This window comes from Candoia aspera, chromosome 2 (genome assembly GCF_035149785.1).
Source record: "Candoia aspera isolate rCanAsp1 chromosome 2, rCanAsp1.hap2, whole genome shotgun sequence".
NCBI classification, from domain to species: Eukaryota; Metazoa; Chordata; class Lepidosauria; order Squamata; family Boidae; genus Candoia; species Candoia aspera.
In genome coordinates this window covers 58382128-58401501 of record NC_086154.1, presented here as the reverse complement: position 1 = coordinate 58401501, position 19374 = coordinate 58382128, and the positions used below count along the sequence as shown (strand labels likewise).

General features: G+C 38.4%; 1 protein-coding gene across 1 annotated transcript in view; it reads right to left on the bottom strand.

Annotated features, from left to right (window-relative positions):
* DNAH1 (dynein axonemal heavy chain 1) overlaps window positions 1–19374 on the bottom strand; it is a 168063-nt gene that overhangs the window by 137428 nt on the left and 11261 nt on the right. Inside the window, exons 7-14 of the mRNA XM_063291915.1 lie at window positions 17471–17723; window positions 15758–15915; window positions 13690–13901; window positions 11774–12072; window positions 8948–9098; window positions 7381–7574; window positions 3623–3848; window positions 2748–2867 (exon numbers count right to left, since the gene is read on the bottom strand). Of these exons, the coding sequence (XP_063147985.1) occupies window positions 2748–2867; window positions 3623–3848; window positions 7381–7574; window positions 8948–9098; window positions 11774–12072; window positions 13690–13901; window positions 15758–15915; window positions 17471–17723 (1613 nt within the window). The remainder of the gene's footprint in view (window positions 1–2747; window positions 2868–3622; window positions 3849–7380; window positions 7575–8947; window positions 9099–11773; window positions 12073–13689; window positions 13902–15757; window positions 15916–17470; window positions 17724–19374) is intronic.

Below are 19374 nucleotides of genomic sequence, written 5' to 3'. Positions count from 1 at the left end.
ATGCAGATAGAGAGATCATATGATGTCAGTACTAAAAGATCTGCACTGGCTGCTGATCACTTACCAGAGCTGATTCTGATCTTTAAAATTCTAAAGGGCTTAAGGCCCGACTATCTAACACAATGCCTTACCTATTACAATCTTGTCCACTGTTAAGAGCTGAATGAGAGGCCCTTTCAAAGATACCTCTGCACTCAGTGACATTCTGGAACACAGGGAAGGCCTTCTCTTGTGTCGCTCTCATGTTATGGAACATACTCCTTCAGGAGCTGCATTTGGCCCCTAATCTCTGTGTGTTTAGAAAATCTATAAAAATGCTTATCTCCTGTTCCATGATTTTAGTATCAATTGTAGTGTTAATTTATGTGTTTAACTTTTCAAACTCTTAGGGTGTTTTTATATTTTGTTATCCATTTTGAGCACTTACCAGAAAAGAAAGGCAGAGTTTTAATAAAGAAAGAAAGCAACAAAACATACTGATATTGCTAGTGCTCAGCTGAGTTATATGCTGATACTCAGTATCTAAATTAAGAACTGAACAAATAGTTCTGAAGCAAGAGTGCTATGCAGTTTATATACCGATCGGTATTTCTACTACTACAGCACTTCTGTCCTCAGACATCTACATCTTTTGTTTGAATCCAAGAGCTTTACTGTTCTATAGGCTGGTTTGTATATACTGCAGTGCAGATGCATGAAATATGTCTTTTTTTGTATGATGTAAAATCTGATTTCCAGGATTTCATAAACAATGCAAGATAACATGTACGGTTGCAGTTTCTTAAAAATCTGCATCAGCTCACTTAAATACAGAATCAGGGACTTGGAAATATCTTTAGAATTCATTAGTTAAGTAAGGCCTTCCCATTCTGTCTGACAAAAATAAATGTTTGTATACTCATCGACTAGTCCTTCAAGAAAGTTTATATATATTGAAGCTTCCGGGTGAGGAATGGAGAGCCTAAGACATCTCTGAATGAGTGGAGATGATGGCCGTGGCTAAGACCAAAAGACCGGTGAGTAGACTGACCCCATGGAACCTCTCCAGATAAGGAGTGGGCAGAAGATCACCCACTCATGTTCTGGATGGCTTCTCCTCATGAGTAGACCGCAGGACAGTGATTTCCTGTGGGTTTGAGCACTGGGAGACAAAGGCAACCATCATGTTCTCAACCACGGTGGAGTCTTTTAAAGGACACTGAGTTCACTAACTCACTTTCTAATCACTTTTGGAAATTACCTATTCAACTATCTTCATCACAAGTACAAATGTCAAAGCATTTTCCGTCATTTTGCAAGTTCCAGTGCTGATTAAAGATTAGAGACCTTCATAACAAGAAGTTTGAAAAGCCACCTGGTGAGTTTACCTTCATTCTTGAATAAAAGAAAAATCAACTATAAGCTTAAGAACTTAAAGAATTAAAAATAAATGGCAAAAAGCTAAATAAGAATCTGATTCATGAAAGTTACAAACAAATTAAGGGACCAGACAAGCTTGGAATAATGGAATATTAGGACTTTTGCTATAAGATTTTGGAAATAATTATATAAATAAAGAGCACCTGCATGGGAACTAATTTGTTTAGTCTATCCTAAGTCAAAACAGAAATTTGAGACTTTATGATTTCAGAAATTGGACACTAGAGGGGAATAAAGATTCCAAGCGGAAAGGAAAAAAGGAAAAAAAAGTGAAAAGCCTGTCTCTTGTCTTTAGCCAGCACTGGAACTTGCAAAATGACAGAAAATACTTTGACATTTGAAATGCTTCAAGAAATTTTTGAAGAATGAGGTAAAAAATAGCAGATTAATTCTCAGCAATGATGCATGCTTCTATGAATAGGTTATGTCCAAAAGATATTAAAGAAGAAATTACTGATGTGAAAGAGAACATCCTGAAAGATACAGAAGATACATCTGTTTCATCTCTTTACAAGATAACGAGATGAAACAAATTTTGCCTGATGCAGAACATAAAAAAATTGCAGAAATAGTGAAAATAAAAAAAAGTATGAAGTATAAGACAGAAAACAACTAAAGTAGAAATACAAATGACAAGCCAAGAGATTGACTGGATAAGGACTTTTCACTGGACTTACAAAAGAAGTTGGTTAAAGCCTTGAAGAAATCTTTGGGATGGGAAAAAGAAAAAGTGAAGAGAGATTAAATTCCACGATAGCATCTGAATGTACTGAAGTTTAAGATTGTTAGAAGCCAAAAGGAGGAGTATAAAGCTGGTTTGTTTGATCAAGTTTAAAATAAGACATGTTTGTATAAATCTGGGAATCCTTTAAGGGATTTTTTGCTGACACTAGGACTGAAGTGTTAATGATTTATGGATTTGTGTATGGATAAGAGATGGGTTATGGGAAGAAGAGATACTTGCATGTAATGTTATAGGGGTGATGAATTATTGCTTGTACTTGTGATGAAGATCAGAAGCTATTTCTTTAAATATTTCTTTTTCCTTTCTCTTATTCTTTTCTCTTTCTTTCTTTCTTTCTTTCTTTTTTTGTATACCTTTTTTTCCTCTTTTTTCTTTATTTTCCCTCTTCCTGGGTTTAGTTTGTATTTTATTTTATTATTGTTATTAAAGCTTTCAATACAAATTATATTAAAAAAGGAAGTTTATACATATTGTTCTAATACTACACAGACCTGGATAAAAACAGCTTAGATATAAGTCTAAGCCCCACCTATTATATGTGACATTCCAGTTATTTGATCCCATCTCCCTGACTACATTTCACCTCCTGCGCTTTCAGTTTCTCAGGGATTCCTTTCATCCATTCCCGCAGCTCAGCCAGTTCCTCAATGCTGTTTGGTTTTTCGTAAATTTTTCGGCTGATGGCCTTGAAAGCATCACAGATCTGCAAAAAGATGTAATGACTCTGTCAATGCTAAGTCAGAAACAAAGAGTTCAATCAACTACATCAAAAAGTAGTAAGGCGTCTGAAATTGAGACTAAGCTACACTTTATATGGACCGTCGGGTCCTGCCCAGACCAGTAATCTCACAACCCTTTTTCATGTCTCCAAGACAACATTTAGTGAACATCATTATGATTGTTTTTTCCTCACCACTGCCCTCTCCACAAGCAGCAAGCAATGACATAGGCTGGAATCAGAAGAAGACATCTGGCCACAAAATCATGTGTCTTCACTGAGATATTGTAAAGAAAGTCAGAGGAAATGCAATCTTGAAAATGATAATCATTCCTCCCAATGGGTAGTTCGGGTGTCCTGACTCCCAGGAAACACTCTGAGACAGGGAACTGTTCTCTAATGTTTTATTGCTAATACATAACAGTAATCCTAACAAACTGAACAAGCATGGGAAAAACCCAGCCATATAAACCCCACAGGTTAAGGCGGTCCCAATCTGTGCCTCTTGGAATGGCTCACCAATTCCTCAGTGCTACGCATGCGCTTAACAGTCTGGAAAGGAGCCCCCTGCTCGCCATCCTTACTCATGACATCGGGTCTCAGTTTCTGAACTTTATACTGGCTTTCACATGAAGCCAAAAAAGCATCTGTGGCAAAATAATTGCACATTTCCAGAAATAACTACAAAATTACTTATTTGGCCACTCCTCTAGATGCAGTGTACCAAGAATAAAACTCACATCTTCTACTTGATGATGTAATTTCCTGGCCAATATGTCCAGCATTGAAGTGGCCAAAGCTTTGCATTTCTTGGAGAGGCTCTGCTTTACACCTTCAACACTGAGATGAAAAGGGCCAATGACCATGAAGCTTGGCAAACTGTTGTCCAACAACTCCTTTTCTGCCAAATGCTTGTTTACTATTTCCCTCACTTCTGGAGCAGAGGGGCAACTGATCTCATATTCTCTAGAAATAAACAGAAATACATTTACAGCAAACAACAAATCCAGATAATACAGATATGGAAGGGGTGCTGCTCCACAGTATCTTTAAGTATTTACATTTGTATATAATCATTTTCTCCAACCTGGCACCCTCCAGATATGATAGTACTACAACTCCTAGAATTCCCACTCAGAATGAAAGGTAACAATTATATCCAGATTTGTGAAAAGGGAATTCTGCACCAGCTGCATGATGTCAGAAAGCAAACTCAGAGGCCGAGGAATATAATCTCTCCTATGAAGACTATGGCAGAAACATTCCAGATCACGGAAATAGTCTAACAGTGACCAAACTCCCCAGAAAACCTGGACTTGGATGTGGTCCCCAGAGTCATCTGCCATCAAATATCAACGGGACACAAAAAACAGCAAACGGGATTAGAACTCAGCCATTTAGTTCTCCCTTACTGGAAGGAAAGGCTGATTGCTGCATTTGCCCTTTGAATGACAGCAGAAATGCAATGATCTCTTGCTCCTTTGCTAGAAGGAAGGGAGGAAAACCTCATTACTTTCCTTTTCCTCTCAGCAGAAAGGGAGAAAATCAGTACATTTCTGAGGGGGGGAGTAAGTGTGTATATATGAATGTAGGATAGGCATACGTGGCGGTGGTGGGATGACTGTGTTTTTCCTAAACATGTATGGTCCCCAGAGGGTTGCATCAGGACCTGGGGTGGCCCACAGGACCAAAGTGGTCATCCACCCCTGCCTTAGGAACCAGATAGTCATGTACACTTTATTCAGCATGTAACAACAACACTAGTTTAATACAGCGGTTCTAATTTGATCAAGCTGGATCATATTTAACTCTGATTTTATGTGAAAAAAACTAGATCTTTCAGTTCCTGTGCTAATAAACTGGAAAGGCTACACGCAGCTCTAGGATTTTTTGCATTATGATCCAGCTCTAGGCCTTTTGGATCACCATAACGTTGCAGTGGTAACTCATGCTGTTATCACCTCACAATTAGACTACGGCAATAAACTTTATACAGGGCTGCCCTTGACGATTATTGAGAAACAGCATTTGGTCCAAAGGGCAGATAGGCTCAGGATGACAGGATGAGGTAGGCTTAGCAGGGTTAAACATGTGCTAAGGTTGCTGCATTGGTTACTGTCATCTCTATCAGGCCAGGAGAAGAACAGCAATATAACAGTTTCCTGTGACCTTCAACCAGTAAGATTTATTAAGGAAAAGGTTTCACACTGATAAAGATTTAGGTCTACATTCCTTCAGAGGGAGAGCAAGAGAGAGAGGCTTGGGAAGTCTGTGCCTTAATGTAAATTAAAATATATTGGTTAATTCATGTGCTGGAATTCTTGTATCCTTAACCCTTTAATCTCAATAAATCTTGCTAAAGAGAACCCTAAGAGAATCATGCAAGAAAAAGAATCACTTTCAGTTCAGGTTGTTCCCAATGGGTTGAAAGCCACTTCATTTTCAAATGCGGAGCCTATTTATAGGCAATTCAAAGCTATTAAATTCTGGCTTTCTTCTTCCTACACTTTGAGAAAGATGCCAATCTTTTCTGAGAAGGGAGACTAGCCTACCCTTGGATTTTGTTTATATAACAGTCAGTCTGAGAAGCCTAATTTGTAGTTACTAACAGGCTTCTGGGCCTATCCATGATGTTAGTTTTAACTTTTTGAAGCATATCCAGTATGGCTTAGCACTCCTGTATTTGCAGGACTGTCTCTTTGAATAGTCATCTCATCCTGCATGTTTGTTCTGAGAGGAGCTGTTCTGAGCCCTAATCCCTGTGAGATTAAAGGAGTAGGTGGCTGGCGGCATGCATTCTCATTGGGGGCTCCCATGTTATGGAAAATCTTGCCCCCACTGTTATGAGGAACCCCCATCTTCCTTGTATTTTGCAAAGCAGTGAAAACCATCCTGGTCAAATGGACCTTTGATGTGCAGAGTAACCCCTGGGCTGCATTTGTAATATTTATGTTATGTTATGACAGCTTTATTTTCACTATTATGTAGATCGCCCTGAATTGCTGCAATAAAAATGTCAGAATAAAAATATTGTTATTAAAATAAATAAATAAATACACACACACACACACACACACACACTGATGTTCCAGGCACCCAGAAGCATGGGGGCACCTCAAATTTAAATATGAGGAGATTCAATCTGTTTGTATAAAATGGCACTACACGCAGAGCTAATCTGTAGCTCCACTTACACACTCACCTTAGGAAGTGGTGATCAACTGGAAAGTCATGATTAAGAAAATAATTTTAAAAATTCAACTTGGTACACAGTAGGAAATCATTATTTTGCAAAAATGGTTATCTAAGACATAAAAGGCAAATAGGCACAAAGCAAATCAGAAAATAAGTGTTTAAAGCAGAAAGCTGAAAGAAAGATAATGAGAAGCAACATGCATTTTACAAACAGTATTTTAAAGCTCAGTTCCTTGATGGTGACAGCAAGCATTTATGAAAGATGGACACAGGAGTGAAGGGTGAGAAGAAAAATCATATATAAACATTAGTTTTTTTAGATGAAAGAAAAATTAAGAAAATTAAATATTATTATATAAGAAGACATAAAGATGAGATACATCACTATAAGATTTTAATGATTAGGCTAAGAAAGAACATTTTTTATGCAGCAAGGTAATTCCAGTTTGACTAATATAGCATGGGAAAAACCCTTTTCTTCAGCATTTTGGCTGAAAAATTATATATACTGTTGGCCATTAAAAATACAAAGGTGTTATGAAGAGTTTTTACACATATTATTTTTTTTGACAATTACAATTTTAAGTGAACATTGAAAAGGTATATTCAAATGTGAATGGTATTTTAAATAAATAAATGTTTAAAATCAGTGTACCAACTTGTCAAAAATACTTCTTCCTTTATCTATTCATTAGATTTATATTTAGTTTTTCCTCCAGGAGTCAAGGCTGCCTATACTGCATATTCAAGAGCAGTGATTGTGCCTTCTTATTCAGTGTACATTTGTGGCCAAATGTAATTTTTCAATTTTTCAGTGTGAAATAGCCTCAAAATATACATTGTTTTAGGAAAGGTAAAAAAATAATCAATCCAGACTGAAAATAAGTGACTCACACCACTCAGCTGCGTTAAAAAAACAATCAGTAATCATACTGATGCTACAGAAAATACAACCAACTCGATATAGTTCCTAATATCAAAAGCACAATCTATAGTCCTTTCAGTCAACTGCACAGTATTCATGTAATAGAGGTTTCCTAACTCCCTTCTCTCTGTGCCAAACACCTGCTCCTGAGAATTGGGGGACCTGTGGGAATGATGGGGAACATGGTGGGGAGCTGCAGATGGACAGGAAATTGATGAAAATGTAATTGGAGAAAGACCTTAGGATCCAAGCCAATGTGTTTTAGAAAGCTACTTTTTTTTTCTTTTTAATTCCACTGAAAGTAAAATCAGAGTAGGTTGTGCATCAATCCACCCTTTCAGTTTTTAGTTCCTGCTCTTGCATCTGAATGCTGCTTACTTTAAGAGGCTGTGGATATCGCGATTATTCAGTTCTAAGTACTTTTCATAATTCTTGGCATAAGCTTGAAGGGGGATCAGCGCTTTGCGGATGCATGTGCAGATGGTATTCCGCAATTCTATCACAGCTGGCTCATTCAGTCCCACAGACTCTAACAATGGTATGCCACAGATGAACATGTTTTCAAGCACATACTGAAAAAGAGATAAAAGAAGAGTCATTTAGCATAAACAGGATTATCGTCTGCTTCCACTGTCTCTAAAAAGGTGGTTACACAAAATTAAAAGGCACCCATAACTATGCACAGCAACAATATTCCCCTTATATTTTGAGTTCAGTATCTTATAGAAACCATTCTTTTTTACAATAATAATCATAATGAAGGTTACCATACATGCTTACCAGAACTGGTCCATTATAAACAATTCAAAGATCCAGCTATTAAATGTATGGAACCCTGCTTGAATTCCTAGCCATGCTAAATGTGATTTGCACCAAATGTTGCCTTAATTGTGTTGCAGCTTATCTCTACAAGCTGTTCACAGTAGCAAGCTTCATACCCCAGCTTTTGGGAGATTAAATATTTTGGCTAACTTATCCTTTTAGCATGGCTTGCTGGCATTCAGTGAAAAACAATGAAAGTATTCTTCTCTTTTTAAAAGAATAAATCCAAGAAGATAGAAATTCTTGATGGTAAAAAGACCTCCCACCTTAGCCAATTCAGCAGAAGCTTATTGCAAGAACTGAATAAAAAACCTTCAACTTACTCCAAAAGTCACTTTAACAATGATTTGTCCTGAGATTTGAATTTTGAAATATTTTTTTAAAAAATCTGCAGCACATCACTTTATAAAGAAGCATCAAGATAAATACATATAATGAAACATCTCAGATATTGCCTTTACTTTGGTGTCAGAATTAATAGCTTCAGGATTTAAAATTACAGTATTATTGCCAACACTTTCTCATTTAAATCTGACATGTTTTCCTCAATCGGAAAAGTGTTAGTTGAATCCTCCTCTGGCAATATGTCAGTGCTAAAAATGTTAGCTAAATCCTTCTGCAAAATCCTCCCTTATCTTCTGCCCTTTTAAAATTTTAGAGGCTTTATATCTCTGTATATGGTGGCTATATGAAGCATACAACACAAATTAATTGACATTTCTCTAGCCCTCTCCTCCACAATCCACTCCCAAAATATCAGGATGTGAAATCAAAGTCAATTTTCTTTTCCTAAATCTCAGTACATATTAACCAAAGAAATGTATTACAGTAGTTTCTGAAAAAGAGGTATTGGCCTGAAAATCTCCAGCATCCCTTCCTTAAATATTTGGAGTACCTGTTCACAATACTGTATAATATCTTCATAAAACTGGCATGTGGCCGTTGAAAAACAAATGGCGACATATTTTTTTGGTAAAGAACTATTTAGGACCTATAAAGAGTATTCTGGGATAACCTCCTTAGTATAAACAATGAAACCTGCAATAGTATAACTGTGCACATTTTATAAGATGAAACATATATCAGGGTGAGAAGACATTTCAGATTCTTGAAGATAACTCACTTTCTCCAGTTGTGGTATACTATGTGTAGCCAAGATCCCTTTATTAAAAAGAGAAACAAGTGATGCCTCAAAATTCTCCAAAGGTGTGCTAAAATGGACACCAAGATTGTCTAGAGCCAAATCAATTATAAACAGGGGATTTTTTCGTGGCCTGCAAAAGGAGAATATGGAAATCTCACATTGTGTTATGGATAAATAGCTTCCAGCATTAACTCATCTTTTTGCTAATTAAAAAGTGCACTGAGCTGAAAAACATGCTCCAGTTCTATTTTTTTTTTGCGTTCCATAGAACCAGGAGCCCATGATATACATACATATCCTACATTTCTACTACCAGGCATTTCCACAATGTTTAATGGAGCCAATATTGTCACTATAGTAAAATAGATGGTTTTCACGGGAGTATTGTTACATTGGTTGACACCTGTTCTATAATACTGTATCCTAAAATGGATAAAATATTCCAGCTGAGTATTATTTTGAGTCAATTTGCCAGTTTATCAAAATGTAATGTTAATGGATGTTATAAGGTCTTTATTAACATCTATACAAGAATGTATTAAAAAACAATGCAGTGTCTGGGTGCAAGTAGGTTAACACTTACGTAAATTAGGTACAGGTGGCCCTTGTTATCTCCTGTTTGCTATCCACAGTTTTGCATAACCCCAGTTAGTAAATACAAACCTGACCTTGTTGTCCATGGTAAAGGACTGTGCATATCTCTGATTTTGGGCAGATGGGTCTGATCCATCTTCATGTACCAAAGAATGCATCAGGTCTCCACTCTCCCATCTTCCCAGAGATCTGCCACTGATTTTCCCATCAGTCTGCCTACCCACAATCTTCCTGGTATATACCTACCAATCTTTGCAAAAATGTTTTTGATTTTTTTTTCAGAGTTCCAGAACCTAATTCTCCAATTTCCATAAACTCAGGTTCTTGTTATCCACAGCTGCAGACTGCCATGGAACCCTGGCAGACAATGAGGGCCATCTGTCCTTCACATTTACAAGTATTTCCCTTCTAGGTACTGTTGCAGGAACCATGAGAATGCAGGAAAGATTACTGGATAAGGCAATCTTAAATCCTGCTCGCAACATATAGGAGTGCATTAGGGTTGGACACTTGAGACATAGAGAGCTAGTTTGGTCTAGAGGTTAAGGTGCTGGGCTAGAAACCAGGAGCCTGTGAGCTCTAGTCCCACCTTAGGCATGAAAGCTGGCTGGGTGACCTTGGGCCAGTCACTCTCTCTCAGCCCAGCTAGGTGCAATGTAGACTAGCCTCCTCGTGGTGCACCCCGGGCAACGTGAGTTGTCATGGCTAAATAGTCTACACATCTGGCTGCTGGACCTCACAAGGATTTCCCAGCAAGAAAAAAAAGCAGCATGAACACCGAACTGCTATGCCATATGATAAAAAAAAAAAAACAACTTGAGGCATAGCTGTATTCTCCTGTACTGATGGACAAAGAGCATTTGGAATTGGAGAACTTCCTGCCCCTATGACCTTGCATCAGAGTAGGATGAGCAGGATGGAGAGGGCCACATGGATAGTACCTGCAGACAGCAATTAGAGGGAAGGAAACACCCACTCCAGTGGAATGTAAACAAATTTGAATCAATAACTCCACCCTAGTATCTGCAACATTAACCCAGGGCAAGGTGGAACAAGCATGATGAGTGAAACTGATGGATGGATGGATGGAAAGATGGATGGATGGATGGATGGATGGATGGATGGATGGATGGAAGGAAGGAAGGAAGGAAGGAAGGAAGGAAGGAAGGAAGGAAGGAAGGAAGGTTAAAAGTCATTCAAACTACATTCCCCAATATTTCCCATTGCTTGTTTTGACATTTGTTTTGTCTTACACTTGTTTGAAATGCTGTTTTTAAGGCACTGCTAATCCAAACTGGTGCTCTTTGGATGCATTGGGGCTATAATTCCCAGAATTCCTAGCAGCATAGCTATTGGCTATTCTATTTAGGGATCTGGAAGTTCTAATCCCAACTTGTTGTAATAACTAAATGAAATCAAAACTGTAGACGTATGTCCTTGCAATTTGACAACCAGTCCTGTTCTAATTGTTAGCTGAAACATGTCAAAAATGTAGTAAGTTCTTTTCTGACCGACCATAGTTCCTTCCATCCTACTATAGTTTTCTCTCACCAAATCCTCAAAAATTATTTGAAGACAATCTGCATTCATCTTTACTTCTGCAAACCAAAAAATGCTGAGCACAATAAGCAAAAATGACCCTAGTCCTGAGCTGCCACAGGTTCTGTATCACCAACTCCTCCATTCCTACAATTTAAATTAAATTAAATTGAAATGAATTATTTGCTGCCCCATTTGTTTTCTTACATCAAGTTTTTATTTGTATGGCTGTCTGCAAAAAATAAGTAAATAGTGGTTTCTTTGGAACAGTTGGGAAGCTGAAAAGCCATCAAGCCACCTTTCCCCCTGAAAGCTGCAATCCAGAGGCTGAGAAGTCAGGTGAAGCAGGATGTTCCACTGAACATCCCGAAAAAAACAAGTTAGTTTTGCAGCAGTTTCAAGTATATCTCAGCTGAGCCAAAAATAAGCTGGCTCAGCTGCCAAACTGAGCCAATACTGTGAGATCACAAAGGCACAGAACTGATCCTAGGATGATATAAATCCACATGGATATGTCAAATGCTGTGTGCAATGGCACTACCTCATCAGGAGTCTTTAAAAAAGGCAAAATATGTGTAAAAGTTCCTATCATAGGCAAAAGAATATATGTCAGGCATATTGATCAATGTTCTTTTCTTTCCTCAGATCTGAGACATTTCTTAATTGTCTTACTTGTAAGGGCTATTAACAAGGTCCTCTCCCCAGTCCAGATTTTCAGGGCAATCCAGGACACTGTAGCAGGCATCCAGAAAGAGCTGTGTGAAGTTTACAAGGGAATCTTGGACCAGGTAACGTACTGAGTCTTGTAGCATAAACTTGATAAGCTCCATCAACTGATGAAGCTTGGACATCTGATATACCTCCCATTTTGTCTCATATAAGTTATACCAGCCTTTGCCTATGTCCCTCAGGCTGCTTCTCACGGCTATCTTTAGAGTATTGATCCATGTATCCTTGAGGAACATTGAAATCTGCAGGAAGTTAAAACAAGAAAAGAATCTTCATCTTGGTTTCAAACTTCATATTACACATACAGTAAATGGATACAGCAATGGATACTTGCTGATTCTAAAGAAATGCAGCAGGGGGAGTGGGTGGTCAGTCCTTCCCTTTTCTGGCTGTTGCTTTTACATTAGTACACACCTCTATTACTATCCCTTTTGGGGAAGAGTGGCTGAAGTTTGCAGTGAAAAAAATAGAGGGGTGTCTATTAAATTCCCTCCCCACCTCCATCCTCCATTTTAAATCATCCCCCTGAGACGGCTTTGACTAGAAAAAAATATGCCATTACGGGCTTATTACATGTTTTATGGTCCACAGAATACTATTCTGTAAACAGGAAGAATTTTATTGTACTTTAATAACGTTCTGCTAATAGCAGCAACAGTTCCCAAAGCAATCTACACCAAAACAAATCTTTCCCCATAGAATGTTACACTGAAATAATCTATTTTTTAAGAAGAATGCAACATTTACTCCTAAGGATATCAAAAACAAAACAAAAACCCTTGGTTTTCCTAAAATATGAGCACAGCAGCTCTTCTTTCTAACATTCAACTATTTCCTTTAAAAAGCCCATAAACAGATGTTATTATATTTTATGGGATCTTGCCTATTTTTCTCCACATAAAACAGCTTTAACGTTATCTCCTCTGAATATTTAACCTGCATATGTCCTATTGTTTTTCTTTTAAGTGGGCTCTTCTCAAACTTCTGGGCTGCTTTTCAGTTTGAGGGAGATTAAAGAAAGTTTTGGAAGTTCTTCTGTGCAAACAGTCCCTGATAGTAGAGAACATGCATGCGTAGCTTTTCAGTCTTGAACTAGGTTATTGCTGTTTGCAGAATAACACTCTGGCATCCAGGAATCAAAACAGTAAACAGTGTCTGGAAATCAACAGTACCTGTTTTTATTCAAAGCTCTTCTGGTTCCTCACACTTTAAACCATACTATGTCCAATATGTCTGTGGTATATATTGCTATATATAATGATAATCACAGAAGCATGAACGCTAACCTAAAAGGTATGCTGTCTGGTCCATGTTGTAGACCGGGTTGATTGTATCCGGGACAGTGCTTATGTCAGCTATTTTCCCTCAATCTAAACCAAGCAGCCAGCATTTCATGACCACTGAGCATGGTTAGCCCTCAATGGGCCGTTCTGGAAGCTGAAAGCCTGCAGGTCTTGGATGACCCCCAAGCTCGCTGATGTGCAATTGGTATCATTGCAGTTGATGCCAATCAACTGTGGTCTACACCTAGACTTGAACTAGGTGAACTACTTTTGCTATCGCTATACATGGTTATGCCCTCATGCCACAATTCACCGTTACGCTCAAAGGAGCAGCGGTGGTTTTTCTTTTCTTCAATTTCTTCCAGTTTAATCATGAAAGCAATTGTGTGTGATTCAGTAGCCCGAGTGGAAGAGGGAGTTCCATGCTCTGAGGAGCAGTAAGCACAAGTCTTGTCTGGCCTAATATAACATTCTAGCACTGTATTACATGGGCTTCTTTCACACAACACACAATGGCTATAGTCCCTTACCCCTCGCATATCCTCTCTCTGCAAAGAATCTGTCATAACTTGATACCTGGGAAAAGGTCTGCGTTTGGATCTGTTCAAACTCCTCAAGTCGTCCATACTTAGTCAGGGTGGAATGGAAGAGAGACATTGCAGCGGTTTTATTGCATTCATCTCGCACCTGGCACAAAGCCATGATAACCTCTGGCCGTGTCAGGAGAGAGATGAAGCTAAAAGTTTCCCTTTGCTCATTAAATGGGTATTCCGGAACTTCAATGAGGCCTGGTGATAAAAAGAAGGATGTTACTGAAGAAATCAGTCTCGCAAGCATGCCTCTTAAATACAGGTAGATGCATACATACCCCCCCCCCCGTTTGTTCCCTTTTGAATAAGCAACGTTAGGCACAGCACCAAAAAAAAAAAAAAGGATAAAAAGAAGCAAGCAAGCATACAAACAATAAAGGCAGAAGAAAAGGTATCTAAATATTCCTTTGGTAACACAATGGCTATCTCTCTCCATACCTTTCTATGGTTGCAAATCATCCTGGCTTCCAACTGGTCTGTATATCAGTTCAAATATTGCCTTTTGATATTTAAATCCCTGATTTTGAGGATCTCATCCACACCATCTAACCAAAGCTTTTTCTTGATCACACACAGTTATTACATTCTTTTCAATTCCTCTTCAGCATGTCACTATTTTTCTCATAGACATCCCTAAATACTTCTTGCATCATTGTCACTTCAGTTTCAAATTATTTCATTACTTTTATTTTTAATTTCATCCTTCTGCTGAAGTATCCTTTAACCTTTACATCCACTTCCAAAACATTTGCTTTAATTTCCATTAAATTGTTCGTCATTTTCTCTGTTCCTTTTAATCTTAATCATTGTTTCCTCTTTAACTACAATCTTTGCAGAAATTTATTTCTCTACAAGCACATCATATAGTATCATTCTCTCATCCTCATTTTTTGCAGTAATTGTTGTCTTACATGCATTTTCCTCATCCATAGTCTCTTTCACTTCAGCATTCTAGCATGCATCCTTCTTCCTTCTTGCCATTACTCTAATTCTACACACTTCTCTGGCACTTTTAGACATAATTCTTTTCACTCTATTCCAAACAGATTCCACATCCTTTTTTCTAACATCCATTATAAATTCAGTCATTAAATCTTCTAATATTCTTCATACAAGACTCATATTTTCTCTTCTTCAGTCATTCTAATTTCATTCTAATTTCTTTCACTGTTTTCATTTTCTTTCATGTTCATTTATTGCTAAAGATCCTTTAACAATTCTATCAATCTTTCAATATATTTATACAGCGGTACTTAAAAGTTTGTGAACCCTTTGGAATTTTCAATATTTCTGCATAGATATAACCTAAAATGTGATCTTTTCTCCATATAAGTCTTAAAACTAGATAAGGATAATCCAATTAAACAAATGAGTCAAAAACATTATACCTGTTCATTTATTTATTGATTCAAAGCTACATATTTGTGTGTGACAACAGTATGTGAACCTCTAGGATTATCATTTCATTTGAAGGGGAAATTAGAGTCAGATGTTTCAAACAATGGGATGATGATCAGGTGTGAGCGGGAAGGTCCTGCTTATTTAAAGAACAGAGCTCTGAGTATTCACTATCGAAGTCTGATCTTTACAACCCAGGTATGCGGAAGTGTTCATGGCTCAAAGAAAGGAGATTTCTGAGGACCTCCAAAAAACATTTGGAGTACATCAGATGACCTAACCTGATCTAGTGAGTGTGCGTCATTTTAGGAGTACAATGCAACTTACTTCAGCTAAAATTGCTGGGAGATATTAAAAATGCTTATATAAAGCTGTATTTTAGATTCCATTAAAAATAATACATGACATGGAACTATGTATTTGCCAGTGTGAATTTTGATGAATTAAGGAGTTAGGAAATTGTTGTTCTGGTGTATTAAAAAAAAGTTTTGACAAAACTTCCCTATCTTGTCAACAGTATGTAATAGATACTAAACTGTGTTTAGTACTGTGTTACTAAAATTTCATTAACAGCAACAAATACCATTTTATAAGAATTTTTATAATCTCTCTTTTCTCTCACTATCTCTGTGTGCATGTGTTCGGGTGCTACCTACCTTTCTCTGGTACCTTCTCTTCCTCTTTCTCAGGCAGAGTGACATATGAGAATATCTGACGTTTCGAAGTGACAATTGTGTCAAAGTTAATCATGTTCATGGTACGCTCATAGTCTAGGGACACTTCCTTTCCCAGGAGGTGCAGCCGATGTAAAACTCTAAGCATAATTAAAAAACTAATTAACTGAATGAACAATGACCTCTCAAAATGATATGTCTGTGTCACGCATATACCTCTAGTCCCATATTCAGGTCTCCTGTGCTCACTTATGCTTTGCTTCTTCATTAAAAGCATTTGCAGCACATTAATGGAATTTCATGAGGGGGAGAATGGAACAGCAAGATTAAGAGAAAATGGAGCATAGTTATGTTGCACCTAAGGCTGTATTAGACAGAAGAAAGAGAATCAGGAGCAATATTCCATACATTTCACAGTACATTATAATTGTGAATTGATTACAAATGCTTGCATTTTACTGAGAAGGGAGAGTTAAAAATGCAAGAATCCAACAAATCTGAAGCAAATCCCCTAAAATGAAAGGGAGACATACCAGGACATACCAGAGCTGATTCTCTAACACTTAGCAAATATTGATACTTATCTGGGAGAAGTATCCCCACCTACACATGATACTCATCTGGGCCCAATAAAGTGGTTGAATGATAGATCTTATGATGAGCATGGAGACATATACCCTGAACAATGTCTCAAGCTGTGCAACTACTCACCTGTGATAGCTAGGCATGAATTTTTATCACTACACACAGAGCAAAGTTAATAGGATATAAGATGCAAGGAGAAAGGCAAAAGGAAAATAATCCATAGTACTATAATTTAGGGAGGGATGATCCTATACTCAAATGCTAAGAAACTGGGTGAGGAGAAGTGGGGTGTTATCAGGATGGATACCCTTCAAAGATTTCTGTAGGCATTTCATGGTATTATTGTCACTCTTATCTAAAACCAGATTATTCTTCTTCAGCCATGGATGATTCATAAATACTATGAGTCCCAGGTACTAATTATATTAAGTTCAACTCCTGTATCCAAATGCCACAATATAGTGAGATGGATTGATGTATTACACCATGACTGGTTTATGATTCATCTAGCTTGTGTATCTCAACTTATTCCAGCCATGGAATCCATAGAATGAAAGCTTCAAGATCCTTTTCACACTTAGTTCACTTCTTGTTCACAGATCTCCATTACTTCCATTCAGTCACACAGTACACTGATTATACTGATTTGAGTATATATTAGCATTTCCTAATAAAGCATCATCATCAGTGAATCACAAAAAGAAATTCTAACAAGAAGGAAGAGTCTATGTAAGCCATCTAAATTCCACCATTTGGTTCCTATATTTTAACAATTTTAAATGCTAAAACTTTGCATATTTGTGTATAAAAATGCTTGGTAGTATCATGCCATTCCAAATTATAGTTGCATGTGATTGCACCTAACTTTATTCAAATAATTTCTGCTCTGACTTGTATTTATTCATTTTTTCCTTTTCATTGGCACTGCAGACTACATTTCTAGCATGTGCAGAAGGAGGGAAAGGAGTAGCAAAGAAGGAACAGAAAGGGAAATGTGAAAAAAACAAGTTCTACCTGGCTGGCCGGGCCTCTCTTGTCATGAACAAGAATTAATAATCCAAACATGACAAGTGATCCAATGAAGTTTTGAAAAAGTATTGTGAAACTTACTGGCTTCCTTTCTTTAGATGTGAAGTTTCCACTGCCATTTGCTTCATATTTTGCAAACTTCTCTCTTCAATGCTTTGCAATCCATCCACAGGCATACAGTCCACATAGAGGTTATATAACAAGAGCGCCTGTGTTTTCTTCCTCAAATTGTGGGCTGAGATCACACGCTGGGCAAAAACACAAGGGTCCTCAGCAAGAAAAAGCAAACGGATCCGAGGCACCCAATACTGACAGGAGATCAGTGGGGGTCTCCCTAAGCAGAGATCAGAAAGTGAGACAACAGAGAATGTCAAGGCTTAAGTATCCAAAACTGCCTGCGTGTAACCAGACTACTGTCCAGTTAATAGCCTTCTAGCTGAAAAAAATGGGTAAGAGAATCAAAACAGACTTAGAGGATTACTGAGGAGAAATGTCAACATGTCTAATTAAGTGAGACAATAGTAACTCTCTGATCATGCCTCCCACTGCTTTGTTTCTCTTCTTAGTTAAAAGTAACAAGACCATGCATCTTTTAACCCTTTCCTCCTGTTCTGCTTTCCTCATTTAAATTGCCCTCAGCAGGTCTTACTTGCCCTGTGACTGAAAACCAGTGGTAATCCAATGGTACCTACAGAGGAACTAACAGCCTTCACAGAAGCAGACAGTAACACTGTTGTTTTTTCCCATATCCTCTTCCTCCTATGGCTTCTTCATTACACAAGCCAGCAATGTGCTTTATTCCTATCCCTGAAACAGGAGGAAAGTATGTGGATTGGAAAACTGCTACCCCCATGGCATCCCTCTTCCCGCACCTCCAAAACGAGGCCCGTGGGAGCTGCTGTAAAAGGCTGCGGCAGGGAGGTGCCTGACCAGAGTGGAGCAGTGCTGCCTTGCCATGCCACAGCTGCCTCTGGCCATGTGCAGTGTGTCCCCAAGCAGCTCCAGCACTGCCACCACCATCTAGAGCCTGTCTGCTTGCCTGCCCTTCCCTTCTGAAAGCAAGTTCAGCAGCAACTGGGCAAACAAGTGCACCTCCCCAGCCTCTAGGGAACGGCAGTGTTCAACCAGACAGGGACCTACCTCTCTGGTGAGCTGTCTTGAAGGATAGTACGGGAAGAGGTTCTCTGGGACAAGGATAAGAAAGAGGCTGGGGGAGATATCAATTTGCATCTGCTACCTACGGCAAAATGCACTTTAATGTTTGCAGGGGAGGGAGTTGTGTATACAGACATAAATAGGAAATAAAAGAAAAAAGAAAGAAATTGGCTGCCAGGCAAGGCTCAATCCTGTCTGCTAAAGCACAAATACAGGGGCACCGAGCCCCACAGCCCATTGAGAAGGGGGCAGTTTGGAGTGCTGAACCTCCCTCAAGTTTCTGCTGTATGCAATGACACAGGAGAGGGCTTGTTCTGCTTGTCAATCCTAGTTTCCTGCCAGATCAAGCTAATACTTAGTGGCTGACTGGCACCAAGATGAAGGCTGTGTTGTGAGGACATGTCCTCAACAAACAATGAACAGCCTATTTATTTATTTGTCTTATATCCTGTCTTTTATTCTCAAGTTCAAGGAAGCACACAAGATGATCCTCCTCCCAATTTTCCCCACAACAACTGTATTTGGTGGGTTAGGCTACAAGAGTGTAACTGGCTCAAAACTACCCAATGAGTCTCTGTGGCTAAGGAGGGGCTAGAATCTGAGTTCTCAGTCCAGCATCTTAACTACTATAGCACACTGGCTCATGTCAGTGCCAGGACAACAAGGACACATGGATAAGCTGTATATCAGAGCACAAATCTGATTATCTGTTTATTATCCCTTCCTGTGACTGTAGGTGATGTGGTCAGGGACTGATCACTTCCTCATCTCTTTGCCTCTTTCAAAGGTCTCTGTAGGGGTTATAAAATCAGCCAAGTGATGACCGAAAA